Below are 17,534 nucleotides of genomic sequence, written 5' to 3' on the forward strand. Positions count from 1 at the left end.
TTTTTCTTTTTTCGCTTTCTTTTTAGCAACGCGAGTTTCGAATTGGCGCCGACAACGTATTCGCGCTCGTGACACGTGACACGGACCGACGAAACTCACCGACTGAACACTCGAAGCGAGGTAGTTCGTATAAATACACGAATTGTCGCGAATGACACTTTCGCGGTACCTGCTTCGCGCGTGATAGCTAGTGCGAACATTTTTTAGGCGAAACTTGATGACGATCTGTTGCATCGATACGTGGTATTGGACGATTTCTCGATCGTGAACGTTGGTGGCTAAATATCAACTCGAGATGATTTAACTCGTCGGTGTTGGGAATCAGTGAACGCGACGCGGGTTATTTTTGAAACGAAAATTAATACGTAGATTGATATTTATAAAGAGATACTGGGTTGTTCGGGAAGTCATTTCGGTTTCCAAATATGATTTCATAAAATGTTTGTACACTCTGAAAAAATCGTTTCATTAGGTACCAAAAAAACGAAATATTGGGTTGTTTAGAAAGTAATTTTATTTTCCAAAATGGAGAATATAGAATTTAATAAAATGTTTATATACTCTGAAAAAATCGTGTTTCATTAAGTACCAAAAGAAAATGAAATATTGGGTTGTTTAGAAAGTAATTATATTTTTCAAAATGGAGAATATAGAATTTAATAAAATGTTTATATACTCTGAAAAAATCGTGTTTCATTAGTCACCAAGAAAAAACGAAATATTGGGTTGTTTAGAAAGTAATTTTATTTTCCAAAATGGAGAATATAGAATTTAATAAAATGTTTATATACTCTGAAAAAATCGTGTTTCATTAGTCACCAAGAAAAAACGAAATATTAGGTTGTTCGAAAAGTAATTTCGTTTTCCAAAGTGGAGACTATATAATTTAATAAAATGCTTGTACATTCTGAAGAAATCGTGTTTCATTTTCACCAAAAAAAAAAGTTCATAAAGTCATTTCGTTTTCCAAAATGGAGGATATATAATTTAATAAAATATTTGTACATTCTGAGAAATCGTGTTTCATTTTCACAAAAAAAAAAGAAAACAAAATGACTTTCCGAACAATAGATACACGAATCTTCTTGGCTGGAAATTTTTTTAATTATAAAAAGAATTTACCGTACAGCACGAAACTAATAATCGCTTAACGGTTATGTAAACTTATTTTATAACGAGTTACCAAGAGTTATATATCGGTTATAAATGATAACGAAGACGAGAATAGATTCGGTTAATGAAAGAATCTTCTGTAATGTCGAATTAATCGGCTGCGAATCGAATCGAACGCGTTGACAGTGTATTATTGTCGCACGATGTCGTTAAAAATTGTCGTTAAAGAAACGTGACACCGATAAGATTGGTCTCCAGTCGTTACTTGTACTGAGTTTTCAAATCTTCGATACCGTGGGATAATTAAAAATCGTTAACGATGATTGTGTTGTTACTTTGGTCGATGCATTGGTATCGTGAAAAATTAAAAATCGTTAACGATGATTGTGTTGTTACTTCGGTCGATGTATTGATATCGTGAGAAATTAAAAATCGTTAACAATGATTGTGTTGTTACATTGGTCGATGCATTGAATGGCATTGATATGGTGAGAAATTAAAAATCGTTAACGATGATTGTGTTATTACTTTGGTCGATGCATTGGATGGCTAGAGTGTTTATCGAGTTGCAATCTGGAAAAAGTATCGATAGTAGTTATTACGGAATGATATTCCGATTATTATTGCATTTTAAATAACAGCCTGCTGGCTAAAGTGCTCGTGTCGCGAAAAAAGTGTTTTGAATATTTCTTTTACTTCTTCCACCGTGAACACTGTATCATTATGGTGTATAAAGTGTAACAAGTATATTATACTTGTTTCATTTACAAGTAATCTATTCTCACGTTATTTGTTACATCTTGGTCTACGTTTGCTGATTCAAGTGCGATGCTCTACGTTGTGGAATTATTCAAGTTAAATATTTAAGTCACTGTGTTTAATAGGTTGTTAAATAAGTTATTGAACAACCTAGTGTACAGATTTTAAGCTTTTACATTACACATTTTACACAGCAGAAAGATTTCGCTTGAAGTACATCGAAGATCATGTTATTATAAATACAACGTATAGTTGTACATATTATCTACTAGGAATATATTTGTACAATTTCATTGTACGTTACAATTATTACGATAAAATGCAACTGAGTAACAATTCAGCGTTGTTATAGTTATTCAAACCCTATACTGCTTAAATTCAATTCCTATGTACATACATATTATCTACTAAGAATATATTTGTACAATTTCATTGTACGTTATAATTATTACGATAAAATGCAACTGAGTAACAATTCAGCATTGTTATAGTTATTCGAACCCTACACTGTTTAAATCCACTTTCTATGTACATATATATTATCAACTAAGAATATATTTGTACAATTTCATTGTACGTTACAATTATTACAAATAAATGCAACTGAGTAATAATTCAGCGTTATTATAATTATTCGAACCCTACATTGCTTAAATTCAATTCCTATGTACATACATATTATCTACTAAGAATATATTTGTACAATTTCATTGTACGTTATAATTATTACGATAAAATGCAACTGAGTAACAATTCAGCGTTATTATAGTTATTCGAACCCTACATTGCTTAAATTCAATTCCTATGTACATAAATATTATCTACTAAGAATATATTTGTACAATTTCATTGTACGTTACAATTATTACGATAAAATGCAACTGAGTAACAATTCAGCGTTGTTATAGTTATTCAAACCCTATACTCACTAAATTCAATTCCTATGTACTATGTATCACCATGATCTTGAGTCGTAATCTCTATCGCTCAACTGCGACTTAAATTTTGAATTTAACTTAAAAAAAAGTAGAGAAAATTTGCAAAAAATTGAAAGTTTCTACGAAATTGTAAATCACTCAATCGTCTACAGACACAATTAATAATCGTTTCCAGTAAAAGAACTGCAACTTTTTGTTTTCCGAATCAAGTGGAAGATTAAATTGTCTTACCGCTGCTTAATTACTTTGATAATATCGCCCGTACAACGAAGCAATGTTTAATCAACGGACGTAATATTGTTTTAATTAACGTGCTGTAATTCTACACTCTTAGATTGCAAACTTCGATTGAACGAACAATTAGCCAAAAATGCTTCGTTGTAAAACGAGTTTCGAATAAAAATTCTCGAGAACGTTGCGTTGCAAATGATATTGCGCAATATTAAACAAATAAATTTTACGGAACAGATTATGCTCAACACTTTTATGTTGTCAAATATTATGTAATATTATGCTGCAGATCATCAGTTACATTTGGATTACCTATTAATATAATACTTGTAACAATGTTACGTTCTAAATGTATTTTTACGCAACATTGTGCTCCACATATTTAGTAATTAATTACTTTTTAAATATGCACGTAATAGCTTTGCAACTATAAGAATCATTTTTTTCTTACTATTACGTTTTTCAAGATTTCAAGGTCACTTAAGTTCGTTTAAACAGGATCCATTTTTTTCTTTAATGTAGATAGAATATGAAAACTAATTGTATACTATAAAAAAATTGTTCAATTTAGAGAAAAATGTACCCTACGTCGTGGAATTATGTTATTACTTATATCAACTTTTGAAAAAGTTAGAACGAAGAGAATTGTGACCTTGGAAAAGAAACAATTCTCGTTATAATAAATGAACATTCTAATCTTAAATGATATATCCTGTACATAGACTTGGAAAATTTTATAATCGATGAAAATGATTGAAATTTTTAAACGTCAATAGAACAATTTAATTAGATAAACTAGAAGAAGTGTAACAACTTTGATTAACTTTCAGCAGAAAGCAATGTACACTCGTACATGTTAATATTAATTTCTTAATACCAAATTGATTATCGAGTGAAACAAATAGGCGTTTATCGTGAATAACTATAAATTTGGTTTAACGCGAGCGTTAAATTGACTATCAAAGTTTCCTCCAAACTATGCTTTATACCGCGCTCCATTATTCATTCAGGCGTCTTTATGCATTATTCAAACAAGATCCCCGAGCAAATTAATTACGATCGTTTTTCAAAACCGATTAAAGTTGATCAACCACGGTGGCAAAAATGTAAACGCGAAACAATAATTAAAATTTTCACCGCGATACGTTAACTTAAATTACAATATCAATCTGGCTTGGACGTATCTCTTCGTTCAAGTTCAAATAATTTTGCATTATTCGTCGCCAACTTGTCGATAATTTAGTAAAAGTTTCTTACAAGCTGAATGTAGAGAAAAATTTCTTCGATTTATTAACATTGATTTTGAAATTTAAATTCAAAATTTAATTTAATTTAAATTCTAATTTAAATATTTAATTTAATATAAATTTAACTGTACAAACATTTACACAAAATTCATTAGTGTCTACGTGGAAACAACGTAGTCTATTTTCTTTTCTATATTTCCCAATAGAAATTTTCTCTTCGATTAAAAATACTATGATTTACATTTTACACGCTTGTTCCACTATCTAAACAATTTCAAACTAGAAACGCAAATCCACGAGACTTCGATCGCGTCACGTCACCGTTAAATTTCGTCCGGACACCGAGTTCAAAATTCACAAAGTTTCTTTCGGTGGTAAAGTTTAACTTGGAAAACGAGTAGTTTAACTCAAATCGCGTAGAAGTATACAACGTAAACTATGAACAAAACAAGAACGAGGAGCTAAAGGCACACTTGGAACCAATCGAGTCACCTCCAAATCATGCAAGTGTTGTCCTTGCTCGCTGTGATAATTGTATCGCCGTTGTATGAAAACGCGCAACTGAAAACATCGTCTTTGTGACCGTCGAGCGTTTGTATGCAATTACCATCCTTTATGGACCATAATTTCGATGTTCTGTCCAACGAGGAAGTGAGAAGATGTTGACCGTTAGGACTGAAACACACTGAACGAATACTTTCATCAGTTTGCTGTCTTAATTTATCAAATTTCCAACTAGCATTATTTACACGTTTCAAAATATGAATTTTCGGTAATTAATTACAAAGTGGACAGTTTTAACCATTTTCAAACACGTTGTCATCGTCGATACTTTTTCCATAGATACGTATAACAGCCTTTAGGCTTTAGTTTTCAAGATATTCGATAAAAACTATACTGTACTATATTATTGTCACTTTTCTACTGTCCCTATAAATAAGTATACTGGCAACCAATGTATATATGCATATATATATATATATATATATATATATATATATATAACATGTGAATCAGATCAGAGTGATTTCAATAATTTAAAATTTCTGCCTAACCTGATCCAACTTAACCTAATCGATGGATGTATAAGTATAGATAACACTCAATGCGATAGTATCTTTTGCAATTTAAATATTTTGCAAATTAATGTCAAGAGATATATAGGGAAAGATTGTTCAAAATGATTTCAATAATTTTAAATTTCTGCCTAACCTGATTTAATCTAACCTAATTAATGTGTGTATAAGTATAGATAACATTCAGTGCAATAGTATTTTTTGCAATTTAAATATTTCGTAAACTAATGTCAAGAGATATACAGGGAAAGATTATTCAGAGTGATTTCAATAATTTAAAATTTCTACCTAATCTAATCCAATCTAACCTAATCGACGCATGTATAAATATAGATAACATTTAATGCAATAGTATTTTTTGCAATTTAAATATTTCGTAAACTAATGTCAAGAGACATAGGGAAAGATTGTTCAGAGTGATTTCAATAATTTAAAATTTCTACCTAATCTAATCCAATCTAACCTAATCGACGCATGTATAAGTATAGATAACATTCAATGCAATAGTATCTTTTGCAATTTAAATATTTCACAATCTAATGTCAAGAGATATATAGGGAAAGATTATTCAGAGTGATTTCGATAACTTTAAATTCCTACCTAACCTAATCGATGTGTGTATAAGTATAGGTAACATTCAATGCAATAGTATTTTTTGCAATTTAAATATTTCACAATCTAATGTCAAGAGATATATAGGGAAAGATTATTCAGAGTGATTTCGATAACTTTAAATTCCTACCTAACCTAATCGATGTGTGTATACTATAAGTATAGGTAACATTCAATGCAATAGTATTTTTTGCAATTTAAATATTTCGCAAACTAATGTCAAGAAACATATAAGAAAAGATTGTTCAGAGTGTTTATTTCTATAATACAATTAAGAATTACCGAAATCGGTAAAGTAGGTCGCTTTCAAAACAATTATCGAATTTTCTTACAACCGAGTATTCTCACCTTTCGATACTTCTTCCCGATGACCTTCTGCGATGGCCACTTGGCGACATGTATCGGTCACATCCCAAACACGAGCTGTGGTGTCGCTGCTCGCGGTCGCCAACTTTTTCCCATTATTGTCAAAGGTCAGATCCAGGACCTCGTCGTCGTGTCCTCGCAGAGTAGCCAAGCACGAATTCATCCTCGTGTCCCAGATTTTCGCCGTTTTGTCCATGGACGAGGATGCAATTAACGAGCAATCGAAATTGTAAACGCAGTTGGACAATTCCAATCTGTGACCGATCAGCACGCTTATTCGACTGAAAAAAGCAACCGAAATTATAATCGACAACAAGTTTACGATCACTGTGCAATCTTTTGCTTCCATTTTCAAGAGAACGTGGATTAACGAATTAGCAGGAAAATGTATAGTAAGTATTATATAACAATGGTGCAACAACTATAATTGTTATATAAGAGTAAAGTAAGTGTAACGAGTAATGCTGTAATAAATGTAAAATCTTTTATCGAATAATTTCCTTATGGAAGTTGAAACTTTTAATTGAATTATCGTATTGTTTATAGATTTAACGTTTGTTATCGCATGAAATTAATTCGAATAAATTATAGCTTTGCAAGAGATGGTAGCATAGATAAAATTTGGACTTTATTATTATACAGGGTAAGTCACGTAGTTAGGAATGGGTTGTATTTCCAATTTGGTAAGAGAAAGAAGAAAGATGCAAACGTATTTTTTTTTTCAAATAGAATCGTATATTTACCATTACCGATTTTCTTTATCAAAAATATTCTGCAAAACTGACACGAGTAAAACGAAATACTCCATTTGAAGAAAAGTATATTTGAATTTTTCGAGCGCGTCGATGAATTTATAAAAAAAGTGAAATCGTAGAAAAATAAATATTACTCCAACGTTCAACTTTTCCCTCAATAATTTTTTTCCACTTCTTGACAAATTCGAGATACAACTCCTCCAAAATTGTACGACCCACCCTGTACACTATTCGAGTAAACAAGATTATCTCGGTTGAAAGGGTAATCGCAGCAGACATTATCGATCGAGTAATGAATATTTTCAGGTGACCTCGAGATTTAAACGTACGCAAATGTCCTCGTGTCCCAGATGCTGACAGTACGATCGAAGGAACCGGTGATGATTTGATTCCCATCGTTGTTGAAGTGCAGTGCTATGACCTCCGCTGTATGGCCCTTCAACGTTCCCTCTTCGTCACCTATCGGCATTCGTTTCCATTGAAATTTCAAATTTCGCAAATAAACGAAGAAAATAAAACCCTTTGTGCGACCATGGAACACGGATTGACCGTACGTGCTTCGATTATATCCAGTGGTCCCGTATATTCGAAAATACAATATGAAATTTTTCCATTTAATTGACTCGCACGTATACAGGGTGTTTTTTCCTTTTTTTTTTAATCGTTAACGTCTACTCTAGTTCGTCCACTTTACCCGTTGTCAAATGAAAAATTTTCGACGTCGTGTCCAGAGAAGCTGTGGCCACTTTGCTATGAGTGGGCGAGAATTTAGCGGCAACGACCTCAGCATCGTGACCCCACATAGTGGTCAAGCAATGACCTGTTCGTGAACACCAAACCCTCGCGGTTTTGTCGAAGGAACCGGTTATAATTTTGTCCCTGGAAAGCAAACACAAAAACATCGAATGAAAGAAAAAATTATGGTCGACGTTCTTGGATCCATCGACGTAATTCTGTCTGAAACTCGTGGACCCTGAGAAAGAACATAACGTTTCAAAATGAAATTTTAAATTGATGTTAATTCGACGGAATAATATCTTTTTAAACTTATTACCAAAACGTAGTCGAAGTAAGAAAACGATGATAAATATTGTAGTTTTTACGGTGAAATACTTCGAATACAGAACACTTTAAAAAGTATATTTAGGGATGAAAAATTTGCATATTAAAGTGATCTGCTACTAGTATCAAAAAAGAAATGCCATACAATTATCTGACAATATCGACGAGTAAAAGAAGAACTATATTTTTCGGTTTCATTGAAAATATACAAATGTTTGCATCGATTAAAAAATTATTAATGTATTTCGTAATTTTTCTTCGTGAAATTGTCATAAGTTACTCGAAAATAGCTAGTAGGAGTAACGTGAAACCGACTGAGACACTTGACAGATATTTAAAAAGACTACTAATTTACTTTGCAATTTTTCTTCGTGAAATTGTCATAAATTACTCCAAAATAACTAATAGGAGTAACGTGAAATCGACAGCAACATTTGACAGATATTAAAATAACTGCCAATTGTCATAAGTTACTCAAAAATAACTGGTAGGAGTAACGTGAAATCGACAGCAACATTTGACAGATATTAAAATAACTGCTAATTGTCATAAGTTACTCAAAAATAACTGGTAGGAGTAACGTGAAACCGGCTGAGGCACTTGACAGATATTAAAATAACTACTAATTTACTTTGTAATTCTTTTTCGTGAACGTTGAAACGTCGAAAATGACTTTCTAATTCATCTTCGTTTATTTTGTAATTTTTCTTCAACAAATTGTCATAAGTTACTCCAAAATAACTAGTAGGAGTAACGTGAAACCGGCCAAGACACTTGACAGATATTAAAATAACTACTAATTTACTTTGTAATTCTTCTTCGTGAAATTGACATAAGTTACTCAAAAATAGCTAGTAGGTGTAACGTGAAACCGGTTAAGACACTTGACAGATATTAAAATAACTACTAATTTACTTTGTAATTCTTCTTCGTGAAATTGACATAAGTTACTCAAAAATAGCTAGTAGGTGTAACGTGAAACCGGTTGAGGCACTTGACAGATATTAAAATAACTACTAATTTACTTTGTAATTCTTCTTCGTGAAATTGACATAAGTTACTCACAAATAGCTAGTAGGTGTAACGTGAAACCGGTTGAGGCACTTGACAGATATTAAAATAACTACTAATTTACTTTGTAATTCTTTTTTGTGAACGTTGAAACGTCGAAAATTACTTTCTAATTCATCTTCGTTTATTTTGTAATTTTTCTTCGACAAATTGTCATAAGTTACTCCAAAATAACTAGTAGGAGTAACGTGAAACCGGCCAAGACACTTGACAGATATTAAAATAACTACTAATTTACTTTGTAATTCTTCTTCGTGAAATTGACATAAGTTACTCAAAAATAGCTAGTAGGTGTAACGTGAAACCGGTCAAGACACTTGACAGATATTAAAATAACTACTAATTTACTTTGTAATTCTTCTTCGTGAACGTTGAAACGTCGAAAATTACTTTGTAATTCTTCTTCGTTTATTTTGTAATTTTTTTTCGACAAATTGTCATAAGTTACTCCAAAATAACTAGTACAAGTAACGTGAAACCGACTGAGACACTTGACAGATATTAAAATAACTACTAATTTACTTTGTAATTTTTCTTCGTGAAATTGTCATAAGTTACTCCAAAATAACTAGTAGGAGTAACGTGAAACCGACTGAGACACTTGACAGATATTAAAATAAGTACTAATTTATTTTGCAATTTTTCTTCGTGAAATTGTCATAAGGTTCTCCAAAATAACTAGTAGGAGTAACGTGAAACCGACTGACACACTTGACAGATATTAAAATAACTACTAATTTACTTTGCAATTTTTCTTCGTGAAATTGTCATAAGTTACTCGAAAGTAGCTGGTGGGCGTAACGTGTAACCAACTGTGGCAATTGTCAGAGATATTTCATCGGTAAAGTCTATTATAAGAAAGACTGTATCCTCCTTTCCGGTTGTCGGCGGTACAGATAAATGGTAAGAGCAATGACTAAACGAGACTCACGAAGTTGGGTTGTTGAAGGACACGGCGTAGACCACATTTTTATGGCCTTCGAGAGTAAGAAGCTCCTTTCCACTGTCAATGTCCCAAACTTTACACGTTCGGTCGTAACTGCCTGTCAGGCATCTGTCGAAAATGTTCATTTAACGTAGCCACAGTGAACCTAACACCCAAAACAGAGTATCTCCAACTTACGCTAAATCATGCCGTTTCATTATTATTGATTTTACATTTTAAACTCGGGTCAATGCACCACGTGTGCCATCACGTTACTTAAACGTGCTGTAAGCAACTTAGTATCGAATAATACCAAGATTGCTATCGAATCTAATAATAAATTTTCGACGATCGGGAAGGATCATCGAAATATAGATAAATTTTACACAACTATATCCGGTGAAAGGAAAATAAAATTCCAGGGTTAAGAAAAAAAAAAAAATTTTAGAGATATAGATTCTTAATCGTGTTGAAAACCGAACGAAGTGAACTGGCAATTTGAAACGATAATCTTTATTAGTCCAATTATTGGAACGATACTCTGCTTTAATAATCCACGTGCGTATATTCAGCCGCCTATTATAACATTCAAAATTTAACATTGTCATTTACTGTTTTACTTTTCCAAAACTACAAACTTCAAAATTATACTTCACGTTCAAGAATGTAACTTTCAGTTACCAATTTAATCTCAATTTCTAATCATACGAGCAGCTGAATATAGCCAGAAAGATATTAATGGAAACGGTTAAGATAAAGTATTATTGCAAAAACTTGGTTATTTTTATAAATTCCCCTACCCGCTGATCGACAGTGTACCAAAACTTTGATATTTTTAACTAATCGTTATCGATCGAAAATTAACACGTTTCAAAACTGATGAAAAAATTTTGATCAAATTTTCTTTCTGGAAGTTACAGTTGTAAAAATCGTAAAGTAATTCTACGATAAACGATCGAAAGAGAAGAAATTCACGCAAAATTTATAATAATATTATTCTCGCGCGATAGACCCTACAAAACAATTGTACAAAATTCTAGAAAAAATTATTTGCAACTTCGAAAGGAGGAGAATCGTTTTATTCGTTGTAATGTGTACCAAAACTTTGATATTTTAAACTAATCATTATCGATTGAAAATCAATACGTTTCAAAACTGATGAAAAAATGTTGATCAAATTTTCCTTCTGGAAGTTACAATTCTACGATAAACGATCGAAAGAGAAGAAATCGACGCAAAATTTATAATAATATTATTCTCGCGCGATAGACCCTACGAAACGATTGTACAAAATTGTAGAAAAAATTATTTGCAACTCCAAAACGTAAAGAAATCGTTTCGTTCGTTGTAATGTGTACCAAAACTTTGATATTTTAAACTAATCATCGATTGAAATTTAATACATTTTAAAACTGATGAAAAAATTTTGATCAAATTTTCTTTCTGGAAGTTACAATTGTAAAATTTATAAAGCAATTCCACGATAAACGATCGAAAGAGAAGAAATTCACGCAAAATTTATAATAATATTATTCTCACGCGATAGACCTTACGAAACGATTGCACAAAATTCTAGAAAAAATAATTTGCAACTCCAAAAGGAAGAGAAATCGTTTCGTTCGTTTCTACCCTTTAAGAGCGCGCATTAACGAGCTCCCAAAGTTTGGTCAACTATCTCAGAGTTATTGTGCAGTTACTGCACGGGACAGTTGCACCGAGCTAGGGTGCAATTAAATTTAGAACAGCGGTCGAAGAATCTTAATCGGGAGTACCTTTTACCTAGTTTATCGAACGCGATGTTCGTAAGGGGCAGAAGATGTGTCTGCAAGGTTTTGTATTTGTAATAACACTTGGCGTTCGTGTAGCAAACTTTGGCTTGCAGCTTCTGTAGAATCTCCACTAACTGCTCCATTACACTTTCGGTTATTACCGGTTCGTCCGCCTTTATGCTCTCCGCTAACGCTCTTAGGTCCGTTCTGGAAAACGACGTGTACTGCCTCGTCTACTTTCCACCAAGTAATTATACAACAGCGTGATTTTTCGAACGAACAGAACCGTGAATGTATCGTGAAGTTCGACTAAACGCTTTTAATACGAGTTTCGCGAGTATCGCGTAGTTCAAAATTATTTGCAATCGAATGGAAGATTGTTCTCTTCTTAACAGCGAATTTCAATCGTTCTTGTATTTAAAATTTCAACTGTAAATAATATTTTAACAACTTTGAAAGTATCATAGGTAATTACATAGGTATTTACGTAGATATTGACGTAGGTATTAACGCAACTTTGTTTACAGATCGCATTAAAAGCTATTTGTGCGAGAAGAAAGTTCGAGAAACAGAAATTTCGCAAAAAAATAATAAATAAAAGTTCTCTACGGGTAACTGCTCGTGTGAACGTTCGAAATAATCACGAAAATAAAGAAGAGAAACTGGACAATAAAATATTGGTTTGTTCGGAAAGTAATTTCGTTCTCCAAAATGGAGAATGTACAATTGAATGAAACGTTTACACACTTACGATAATACGTTATCTTTTGATCAAATTTCCTTTCTGGAAGTTACAATTGTAAAACTCGTAAAGCAATTCTACGATAAAAGATCGAAAGAGAGGAAATTCACGCAAAATGTATACTAATATTATTCTCGCGCGATAGATCCTACGAAACGATTGTACAAAATTGTAGGTGAAATAATTTACAACTCCAAAACCAAGAGAAATCGTTTCGTTCCCCTTTAAAATCGCGCATTAACGAGCTCCCAAAGTTTAAGTCAACAATCTCAGAATTATTGTGCACGTTACACGTTACACAAAAGAATCATCTTTCATTTCCACTAAAAAAAAAAAAAAATAAAATAAAACAAAATGACATTCCAAACCCAATACATTAATGAAACGTATATATTAAGAAATTTATAATAATTACTCGGTCGACAGATCCAGTAGATCGATTATCTTCGTCTTGACGTCACCGCCCTGCGTGTACTCCAAGGCTAGGCCTGAAAACGAGACAAATTTCGTAAAGTCGTGGAGCACATATATATTGTCTCTTAATTTAATCTTAATTCTATATCTTCAAATTCGTATACGCGGAGTACCTGGTGGAAAGTAACGAAGCAAAAACTTTCGCAGCTTCATGTGTACGTTCCAATTGTAGCCACGTTCAGTGTTCGAAACAGTGACCCACGGTTGCGTACGATCCGCGAATCGGATCTGGACACGGGATTCAATCGTGAAACGTGATCGCCGTGCGCGCGCGAATTACACGATTTACAGAGGTCGGTTTTAGCCACGGTTGTTACCGCAGCGATCCGCATCCGTCGGTCAAGAGAGTCGAACTGCCTCTGTCGTTTGATCGCGAAAACAATGAAACTTCGGTGCCATGGGTTACCAAGGTGCGCTTGGTCGATTCTTAACCGTTACTCCGAAACGGGATTAATTGATCGCTCAAGGTTACGTTTGTAGCGCTTTGGACGACGGGAGGTGTTTGTTGATGTTGGAGCTTCCCGTCGTCCGCGCTTCTCGACAGCTCGTTAAAGGTATCGAGATCGTTGTAGATTTATAAATGAACTATCGTCGATGTGGTTTAACAATAATACATTTAATACAGTGTTGGCAAAGATTGTGATTGTAACTTGTTGGCACAGTTGTAGTTCAAGTGTGACTTGTGGCAAAGTTGTAGTTCAAGAGTGACTTGTGGCAAAGTTGTAATTCACGTGTTCAAGTGTGTAAGTAAGTCTTGTAAGTTAGTAAGTGATTTTTCCGCGTCTCAACCCTCCGTTTTATGCACTCGGCTCAGGATGTGATTGGTCGAGGAAATTTCGAGGTGGACAGCGGAGTTGCAGGAGAGGGATCCCAGGAGTGGGATTGTTAGTTTAAACCGTAGGTTCTTGGAAATCAAGATTACTAAAAATCATAAAACGGCGAAAGTCGCCTTAATTACCTGCAGCTGCTTAGCAGCCTTCCAAGAACCCAGGTAGGGTAGTTGGTTGACGGTGGATTGCACGTGTGCTGATGACATGCTCGGCACCTGCACTAATCTCGCCATAAAACGGTAGGGCTCGACGGACTGCGCCGATTTTTGCGTGCCGCAACAACGTTTTTTCCAATGTTTCGTTCGGTTTGTCTAATGATCTTCGTCTACGATTGTGCGAGGACCACCTAGCACGCCCGTAAGACCGCACGAAGCCTAAACACCGGGATCACCGATAAACGAAATTCATGTATATAAGCCGCTGCCCTCTGAATAAAAATTCATTGATTGTTCCAACCTAGTCAAGTCTGAATCTCTGTCCGTCACCCGCTACGCACCTTTTAATATATAATTAATACATTTAATATATAATTTATACATTCTACGGAAGTATTTCGTTAAAAGCAGCCACTTTCGCTAGTCGATATATTCTCTACGGAGGTATTCGCCTAAAGCAGTGAATTTCGGTATCTATTCAATTATTCTACGGAGTAAAGAATCAGTTGAGCTGTTTTCATTTAAGTAGTTCTGTTTGCGATCCCGTGTATTTTAGTGCGTTAGTGGAAGAAACTCTTGTGTTTATATTTTTGTTCATTGCTCCGATACGGTCCCGTGACAATTGCATCGTTGGCTCTTGATACGTGTTACATCGTATTTGTAACGTATGAGATGTTTTACCTTATCAGAATTATTAATAACCGTCGTTGGACCATAGTTTGAACAATTATTAACAATGTCCTAGTATAAATAATGGCTTAAAAGCCATCAATTTCTTGAAATATTCGTTAGATCCAACAAAGACAATAGAAGTAACAGTGCGATAAACTAAATGAATATTTGTCTCGATAAATTATATGTAACGCGATAATTACATGGGTTGCCATCTATTGGAGAAACGGTTCAATTACACTTTAGGGATGAAAACACCTGGTGGAGAAACGCTCAAGTTTGTCGAAGAATTGTTCTAACTTTCATCGATAGGTGACTCCACAAGCATTATTTACCGACATTACAGATAAGTATCTCCTTTCAATTGACATTCCCTGCCGTGCGATAAAAAAAATAAATGTTTCTGTACAAACTATTCTATGAATCATCTTTCGAATAAATGTAAAATTAAACGGAATCAGCAAAATGTTATTTCCCTGCATTCTAGCGTTCATTTATACATTTAAGAAAATCTTTAATATCTCGAAATCAAGATTATACATATCGATTATCGATTCACAAGTATTTATCATGACAATTTTTCTATCTAGAGAACCGATTAATTGAATTTTAGTACTTTTGAGTAAAAAATACAATTTCTACGCGTATTGTGTAAATTGTAAGAATTGAACAAATGTTAAATTAATGTACCAAATAGCTAATTATTACTTTCCATGACTTAAAACTTAAAGTAAAAACATGTTTCTTAAAGCTTTAAATTGTAGAAAGTATTACTTGTCTATTAGATATATTAATTTAACATTTGTTGAATTATTATAATTTATACAATACGCGTAGAAGTTGTTCTTTTTACTTAAAAGAGTGGAAATTCAATAAATCACTTTTCTACATAGAAAAATCGTCGTGAAGAATATTTCTAATTCGATAATCGATACGTGTAACGTTCATAACGTTACACATGGCTATTTGGTACATTAGTATAACATTTGTTCGATTCTTACAATTTACACAATACGCGTAGAGGTTGTATTTTTTACTCAAAAGTGCGAAAATTCAATTTATCGGTTCTCTAGATAGAAAAACTGTCATGATAAATACTTGTGAGTCGGTAATCGATATGTGTAATCTTGATTTCGAGATATTAAAGATTTTTTTTAATGTATGAGGGAACGCTAGAATGCAGGGAAATAACATTATGCTGATTCCGTTTAATTTTACATTTATTCGAAAGATGATTCATACAATAGTTTGTACAGAAACATTTATTTATTTTATCGCACGGCAGGGAATGTCATTTGAAAGCAGATTCTTATCTGTAATGTCGGTATATAATGTTTGTAGAGCCATCTGTTGATGAAAGTCGGAACAATTCTTCGACAAACTTGAGCGTTTGTCCGCCAGGTGTTTTCACCCCTTAAGTGTAGTTCAATCCGTTCTACAATAGATGGCAACCCATGTAATTACCACGTTACAGGAATTTGTAATTGCGCGTTCAGAATATATTTGCATACATACAAACTATAATTATGATATGTAAAGAAATATTCATTTATTTTATCGCACGGTAACTTCCATTGTCTTTGCAACATCTAACGAATTTTTCAACAAACTGATGGCTTTTTAGCCATTATTTACATCGGGACATTGTTAATAATTGTTTAATCTAGGGTCCAAAGACGGTTGTTAATAATTATGATAAATAAACGTCAAGATATTGCGAAATCTGCGAAGGCGTACGGTTTCGGTGATTGTTTGTTCATTATCGCGAATGTTATTAATATTTACGCATTTTTCCAATATTAATCGAACAATGTGCATCTTATTTGTGCATTACAAATGATTAAGTGACTTATAGAAATTGATTTTGATCGAGATTCGAAGTAAAAACGTGTTTCGTAATGTTTTAAAGTATGGAAAGTAATAATTGTCGATTTGGTACATTAATTTAACATTTATTTAATTCTTATAATTTGCACAATACGTGTAGAAGTTGTATTTTTTACTTAAAAGTGCCGAAATTCAATTAATCGCTTTTCTAGATAGAAAAATAATCCTGATGAATACTTATGAATCGATAATCGATATGTATAGCCTTGACAATGTCGGTTGGACCTCAATCATAACAATTCCATCGTGAACAAAGAATATTTCAACGAAATGATATTTTAAGCCATTATTTATACTAGGGCATTGTTAATAATTGTTTAAACTATCGTCCTACGACGGTTGTTAATAATTATGATAAATAAACATCGAGATATTGCGAAATCTGCGCAGACGAACAGTTTCTGTGAATGTTTATTCATTTCCACGATTGTTACTAACATTAACGCATTTTCCCAATATTAATCGAACAATGTGCATCCTATTTATCCATTACAAATAATTAAGTAACTTATAGAAATTGATTTTGATCGAGATTCGAAGTAAAAAGTGTTTCGTAAAGTTTTAAAGCATGGAAAGTAATAACTGTCTATTTGGTACATTAATTTAACATTTATTTAATTCTTATAATTTGCACAATACGTGTAGAAGTTGTATTTTTTATTTAAAAGAGCCGAAATTCAATTAATTACTTTTCTAGGTCGAAAAATCATCGTGAAGAATATTTGTAAATCGATAATCGATATGTGTAGCTTTGACAGTATCCATTGGTCCTCGACGAAAAATTCCTTCGCGAACAAAGAATATTTCAATAAATTTATATTTCAAGGCATTATTTATACTTGGATATTAT

The 17,534-nt window shown here is 32.9% G+C and overlaps 1 protein-coding gene across 1 annotated transcript; it reads right to left on the reverse strand.

The window, feature by feature from the left end:
• Positions 1-4,776: 4,776 nt before the first annotated feature.
• Positions 4,777-13,293, reverse strand: LOC143151913 (uncharacterized). The gene is made up of 8 exons (XM_076321420.1): positions 13,254-13,293; positions 13,082-13,154; positions 11,928-12,131; positions 10,162-10,284; positions 7,792-7,976; positions 7,427-7,556; positions 6,325-6,623; positions 4,777-4,973 (listed from the first exon to the last, which is right to left on the reverse strand). The coding sequence occupies exons 1-8, from the start codon at positions 13,291-13,293 to the stop codon at positions 4,777-4,779; spliced, it is 1,251 nt and encodes a 416-aa protein (XP_076177535.1).
• Between the last annotated feature and the right edge of the window lie 4,241 nt (positions 13,294-17,534).

The sequence above is a fragment of the Ptiloglossa arizonensis genome, chromosome 1 (assembly GCF_051014685.1).
Source record: "Ptiloglossa arizonensis isolate GNS036 chromosome 1, iyPtiAriz1_principal, whole genome shotgun sequence".
NCBI classification, from domain to species: Eukaryota; Metazoa; Arthropoda; class Insecta; order Hymenoptera; family Colletidae; genus Ptiloglossa; species Ptiloglossa arizonensis.

What these genes read in the sequence shown, in the direction of transcription:
- LOC143151913 (XM_076321420.1), bottom strand. Translation starts at nt 13,293, where the DNA reads ATGAAGCTGCGAAAGTTTTTGCTTCGTTACTTTCCACCAG. An exon ending in CTACTGGATCTGTCGACCGA is followed by an intron (nt 12,132 to 13,081) that starts GTAATTATTATA and finishes GTCGTTTTCCAG; the next exon opens with AACGGACCTAAGAGCGTTAG. An exon ending in TTCGATAAACTAGGTAAAAG is followed by an intron (nt 10,285 to 11,927) that starts GTACTCCCGATT and finishes CATTTTCGACAG; the next exon opens with ATGCCTGACAGGCAGTTACG.